The sequence below is a fragment of the Calonectris borealis genome, chromosome 6 (genome assembly GCF_964195595.1).
Source record: "Calonectris borealis chromosome 6, bCalBor7.hap1.2, whole genome shotgun sequence".
NCBI classification, from domain to species: Eukaryota; Metazoa; Chordata; class Aves; order Procellariiformes; family Procellariidae; genus Calonectris; species Calonectris borealis.
Genome location: NC_134317.1, coordinates 14723604 through 14730122, shown reverse-complemented (window position 1 = coordinate 14730122; position 6519 = coordinate 14723604). Strand labels below are relative to the sequence as shown.

The window sequence follows — 6519 nt, the reverse complement described above, 5'->3', positions numbered from 1 at the left end:
GATAAATATCTTCATTAGGACATTAGTAAGTCCTGGAGGCAGACATGAACTTGAATGAAAACTCCTAAGTATTCAATTTATAATCTTAATCTTTTTACGTGAAAGCAAATCCAGGCCAGAAGGTCTAGGGACTGAACCTTTACTTGTAAGAGATGCCCGAATCTGGGGCTGCTACAAAGAAAGAAAGATCTGTCGAAATTAATCTAAGTAGACAATAACCATGGCTTGCTTTTATTTCTATTCTGCTGTTTCTCAAGCCACCACAAAGTGTTATTTCCATTCGGATTGTGAAAACTGGTTACCTAATGACTGCCTGGGTGAAGGGACATTTTAAAGCGATGATTGAGCACCAATGCATACCTTTCCTGTAGATGAGGCAAACCCAATCTTCTACTATCCACTACCCAAATAAAATCTTAAGCTGGCCAAAAGCTATTCTGTGTCCTTGTTTTGCAAGGACCGCACAACCCAGGGGCGAGGCTGGACTTAACGGAGCCGTGCCCGCAGAGGCCAGCGCTGGCTGAAGGGTGCTGCTCCGCCACCCACCACCACCGCACCCCAGCAAGGCAGCGCCGCGGGGGGCAGACCCGGGGGCAGACCCTTCCGGGGCTTTCTCAGAGCGCCCAGGTCGTGGAACAAATCCACGTAGGATTATTGAGAAACTACACTGGCCATCTTCTGCTTTGAGCAAATCGTAACTTTAAAGCAAGCAAAACCCCCGCATGTGTTACTGTCCTGTTAGGGACGACAGAGAAAACAAACCCCGTCTGACGGACGCCAGTTATGCCCTTACTGCCTGCCCCGTAAGCGCTGCAGCGGGAGGGCTGCATCAGTAACGCGCACGTCAGGTATTTCGCAGGAGTAACGCTGGCAGCTACAGCTTGAAACACAAGGACACGGAGCGAACGTGTGACCGCGGGAGAGGGACGGTCCCCTCCCGCCGCCGCCTCTGGGGTGTCCCTCAGTAGCCGTGGCCTGGCTCTCCGCCCCCGCGCCGCGGGTCGGATCTCCCCCTAGGGAGATCCCTGCCGCCGAGTCACTCCAGGCCGCGGCGCACCCACGGGGCGTCAAACTCTTGCAAGTGCGACCAGCACAAACCCCACCGAGGGGACAGCCCCGCCATGGCGGCGCCACCGCCCGCCCCTTCCCCTGCCCCTTCCGCCCGCCGTACGGCAGCCGGGAGGCGGCCGGCCCGCCGGAGCCCCGCCTCGGCCGCGGCGCGGAGAGCCTCGGTAGGTGCGGGCGTGGAGCGGGAGAGGAGAGGCCGTGCTGAGGAGAGGCCGTCCTGAGGCGAGGGGCCGCCCCGGCCCGTCGTCCCCGAGGGACCGTCGGGAACCGGCCCTCAGCGCCCCCGCCGTGGTGGTGGGGGGGGGGAGGGAGGGGGCCGGGGCCGGGGCCGGTCGGGGCCTCGCCCGCCCCTGGCGTAAAGCCGTCTTTAGCCGCCCCCCCTTTTTAATTATTATTTTTCGACACGTGAGCCTTGAAATCCTGAGCCCTGGAGGCGGGTCCAGCCCCGTTTCCTGACTGGTAATGTTTTAAGTTGGGCTTTCCCCTCGGCTACATGCAATTAGAAAAAATAAATTTATTCAAACATTAGGACAAAACCTGCCTGAATGTACCCCGTTTTGGACTTTGACTATTAAAATTCTCAGACTTAAGTGGATGTGCTTGCCCGTAACAGCACGGAGATAAATAGTATTTCAGCACTTGGGAGAGGCCACCTTAGAAACGTTGCTGTGGCTTTATGGGGACGAACTAAACGATTAAGTTTGCAGGATGTGGCCCGTATAAATTGCCTTGTAGCTTCCGGTTGCCTTCCTTATACATAAATTGCACAAAGTTTATGAATAAAAGCAAAGATGCCGCATGCATTTAGGGCTGCAGTGGGATTTTCTGCAGGAGCTGAGAGTCTGTGCTGACCCTGGGGGAAGATTTGAAAGCACGAGCGCTGAAAGGTATCGAGGGCAATTTTCCTTTTATTTTCGTGAGTGTTGACTTCACAAGAAAATGAATACTGCTTATTCTTGCATTATTTCCTGCTTATTCTTGCTTTAGGTGTGTGACAGGACCACAGGGCATAATTCAGTCAAGAATATAGCCTGGGCTGCGAGGCGTCTGTCCACAAAGTTTTGAAACCATGCCTGCACAAAGGTTAATTTAATTTAAAAAAAAATTAAAACAATACTTAGCAGCTGTTACAATTTTTAAGATTGACGGAGAAAAAAGTTAGTGTTAATGCATTGAGGTGTCCCCTGCCGTTATGGCTGTTTAGGAGAAGTGTAGAGATAAGCACAGCTTTCCTGTGGTGCACCCGACGGCCCTGGGCTGCTGGCTGCCCGCCTGTCCGGCTGTCCTTCCCGGCATCCCGAGTCGCTGACCGCGAGGAGCATTCGGCGTCCCATGTTGCGTGGCAAGCACCATTCCATCATGCAAGAAAAGAGAGTAGACTGGTTTTCAGCGTGGTCTGGCCTTCCCCACACTGGTGTGGACATAAGCTGAGGGGCTAAACTTTCTCCTTGCTACGTTCCTAATCTTAAAAAGATCTGTTAGCCAGGCCAAACGAGAGGGCTGTCTTTAACATGAGTGGGAGAAGCTTGGGAAGTCCTTGGCTCAGCTTCACGTGTGGATCAAGTGATTGTCTTCGTACAATCATCCCCTTTGAAGTGCTGTCGTCCCCCCCCCCTCCCCCCGTAAATAGCATGACCTTTTCAATCAGATTTAGACTACCAAATTTGCCAAGAGGTCGTTGACTCCAAAGAGGTCATTTGGGTTTCATATTACCATTTTCTGGTTTTTAGCTCTATTATCAAGGAGGTTTTCTCTTGAAATTGGGTTTCATCCAAGCTCTTGGCTCTTTAGCGTGTTTTTCTTAAATAATTTTGTCAAACAAATCACCACCTCCAGTCTTCACCAGAATGTAAAAATACCTCCACTTACTACACTAAGAAATACATATTACATTATTGTATACTTACATGCATCATTGTTTTTATTAAGCACTCAGTATGTGTTCAGTGCAGTATAAACATTAAATAAGATTATTCTTCCCCTGGTGAATTACAGTCTGAAAGAGCTTCATAGGAAGGAGTAGTAATAACATATTAAAACACCGCCTTTAATTTAATCCCTTTTTGTTTCCCTGTGGTTAATACTCATTTGCTGTTGATCATGACGGTGTATCCTGGCATGTCATCCAGTGCTTTTTTATGATGTTACAGCCCCCAGTTGTCCACTCTACCCCTCTGCGGGAGGTTCTTGTTCAGCATGAGTGGAAGAAGAGAGCATATGTCTGTGTTTCAGCTGCTGCCGTACAGAGTCCAGCAGCATAGCTGAAACCCACCTTTGATGGTACCCCACGCTAAGACCGTGGTGGTTGTATCAAAGCACAGTTTCCTTCTGCCACCTCGGCTTCCTGTGAGGACAGCTGGAAATACTAATGTCTTCAACAGCTGCAGCAGGATTCTCTGAAGCTCATGTGTTAAAGCCCTGAGAGAAGAGACATTGCAAGATGCAAATGGAAACAGGGGCATCCAATTTTCACTGATGTCTGTTGGATTTAGGTGCCTAATTCACTTTTGTATCTTTGTAGTAGTATCATTTTAGGGGAGAATTCTGTAGCCAATGGGATTTTTTAAGAGATTGGAGCTTTCCTGGGCAGAGCACATCATATGGCTTGGACCATAAAAGGAACTGATACTCTCCAAGGGAAGCAGGACTCTTGAACTGAAGGAGTTGGCAGGTTTGAAAGTTCTTAAGTTTATCTGCTTATTTGAAGAGTCACAACATAGTATCTGCCCTGAAACAATTTCTGTTCCAGTTTCTGCTCTGGATTGCATGTATTATCTGTCAGAGAAATTGTATCAGAGACAAATTTTTAAAAGTAGCCACTGAAAGCATGCTGCTTTCTGAAAACAGCTTTTTGCTGAGTAAGCTAGAACTGCTGCCTGGAAGTTGAAATCTGAAAAAAACTAGAAGAAACACATACTGTTCTTTATTTTATTGGTTTTTTTCTTAATAGTGAGGTTGACTATCCATTAAAACAAACTCTAAAGGAAAATTCTGTCTCCTAAAATTTTCCAATCAAAATGTGATCCTATTTTGGAAGTTGTACTCAAGCTCAAGTTATCAAGTTTAGTATTGAGGTTACTGATTAAAATTTTTGGAGTTGTACTGTAGAGGAGGTTAGCATAGGTTAATCTAATTATTAGCTCTTTCTGGCCTTAATATCTGTAGTCTGTGTCTGTAGAGGAGTGCAACAGTAGGATTGTCCTGGCAAGGACTAGACAAGTATATGGGGTAAATACAGAATGTGTATCGATTGCTGGGGGAAGGAGGAAGTATGGTGGCTTTATTGTTGTCTTTATTGCAGTAAATTGATTTACTGGAGGAGAGGGCGAAGTTAATTCACCGTATCAATCGTCTTATGTTCTGAGGCCCTAAAATTAATGAGTATCACTTTCTCTGTAAAGGTGTTTTGTGTTTTGTTAATGTAAAAGAGAGAATGTTTGGTTATCGTATTCTGCTGCTTCCCGTGTTTTTTGTTTTGTTTTTTAAAATGCTACAGAGATGAGATATCTATTTATGCACACTTTAATTCCTGATTTTGTGTTACGAACAGGTTAGGATTTAACTATGGCAGTGCAGTTCCTGCGGAAGGCATCTGCGTGGTTAAAGAAGCGCAAGATCACTTTGTTGGCCGTTTCTTGCGTGGGACTGTTTGGCGCTAACCTTTCCTATCATGTGTTTCCTGAGCAGACATTCAAACTGCTGCATGAGTGCTGGTCAGAGGGGCACCCAGCTGAGCTTTCAGAGAAGCTCTATGGTGTCTTTCAGAATGTCCTTCAAGATACTGATGTGAAGTCCACTGACTGCTATGGAGCCTTTGCAGCTTCTGGCTTCCACCCTGTGAGTGCTGGAATCCCCTGGCTGCCGGCAGGCTCTTTGGTGGGCATCCCGCCTAATTTTGATAGCACAGCTGAGGATAAAAAAGGAATAGTCAACCATGTTGTTGTGATCAATGGCAAGGAAGTAGACTGGGAGAGTAACGAAGGTGTTGCTTTGAAAGAAGCTCTGACATTTTCACTTGAAGCTCAGAAGTTTGCCATTGCCAGAGAAGTTGTGTATTTGCAGAACGGCAGCCCTTTAGCAAGTGCAGTTGTGGCTCCAGCTTGCTTAGCTGGTACATTCCTCTGCGGGAGAGTTATAAAGCTACTTCTGGGTTTATCTCCTGGCCCCATGATACTTCGCACCATCTGTAACCTCATAACTGCTGCTGGTGGACTCATGTGCTACTATGTTTCTTACGATGCTATGACCTATCATCTAGACTGCAAGGCTGACAGAAAGGCAGCTACCGTTTCCAAAGAGTACGCCAGAGGTGGGGTTGAATTTTATGATAAAATCTTATCCCGCAACAGGATTCTTCGTGGTCTGATGGGCAAACAGGGGACGAAAATGTATGCCCCAAGTGGCAACCTTTTCCCAAGGCATTGGTTCAGAATAAAGTATACGCCGTACACTTACCGAAGAGATTTGATTGTTAATATTTTAAGAGAGCTCTAGGCATAGGAAGGGAGTGCTTGATTTTTAAACTTGTGAATTATGTATTCTCTTGGAACACTGCTGTGCTGCTTTTTATTTTTTTTTTCCTCTGTATCTTCATTAGAATTTCGGGGTTTATTTTTGCATATAGTTCGAAAGGAGTTATTGCACATTCTGTGAATAAAGAATTCTCTCTTAAAATATTTAAAGACTCGCTTCAAAAGTGCTCTGTTCTGTGTGCATCTCAAATCACAAGACCGCTGAGGAAAGGAACTTCTCACTCGCTGATCTGGAAGTTCTGCTGCTCTGCTCTGCCTTCCTGCTAGTGTAGTCTGGAAAATGGAAATGGTAAATTCCAAGAGAGAGTTTTGGGAGCATTATGATTTAAACTGGGGTGTTTGTATATGTGTTTCCCGTTCCTCCTATGGAACAACCCAAAGATGTTTAAAAGACTGGGCAGCTGTATCATGCTGTTACGTAAATACCAAGACAGCGTTTCTGGATTTTTCAAGTTCTTCTACTGTGTAAACTCTTACGCTGCAATCACCGTTCTTCAGTAGGGCACAGTAATGCTGCAGTTCATACTAATACAGCTAGATTATTACCAGCAGCTGAGTCAGCTTAAATCTAGTTCTGCTCTCTACATGACATGGTGACTGCAGTGTGGATATCTTAAATGTTTCCCAGCAGTGGCAGTATGTAACTGGCAGTCACGGGTTGGTTGTTTCCTCAAGTGGGATACGCATGTTCAGGGGAGGATTTTCTGTTTGCTTTGGTATGTTTTTTGTTTCCTGTAAAAATACATGTTGGTGTATGTCACCTTTTATGTGAAAGAAGGCAAGGTCTAAGAAATAAATCTGGCATTTGGTGCAGAAACTGGTGAGGTCTGTGATCAGGAGTTGCCAATGGAAATCATTCTCCTGTCCCAGAGTAGCCTAAGAAGGTTTTGTCTGGCAGAACCAAGCTTTGCCCAGGATT

The 6519-nt window shown here is 46.2% G+C and overlaps 1 protein-coding gene across 2 annotated transcripts; it reads left to right on the top strand.

The window, feature by feature from the left end:
* Positions 1-1205: 1205 nt before the first annotated feature.
* Positions 1206-5744, top strand: TMEM177 (transmembrane protein 177). 2 transcript variants are annotated; one of them, XM_075152909.1, is made up of 3 exons: positions 1486-1955; positions 3219-3739; positions 4619-5744. In XM_075152909.1, the coding sequence occupies exon 3, from the start codon at positions 4633-4635 to the stop codon at positions 5560-5562; it is 930 nt and encodes a 309-aa protein (XP_075009010.1). In that variant the 5' UTR covers positions 1486-1955; positions 3219-3739; positions 4619-4632; the 3' UTR covers positions 5563-5744. The 2 variants fall into 2 exon arrangements, with proteins under 2 accessions (XP_075009011.1, XP_075009010.1); XM_075152910.1 differs by lacking the exons at positions 1486-1955; positions 3219-3739 and adding an exon at positions 1206-1232.
* Positions 5745-6519: the final 775 nt, after the last annotated feature.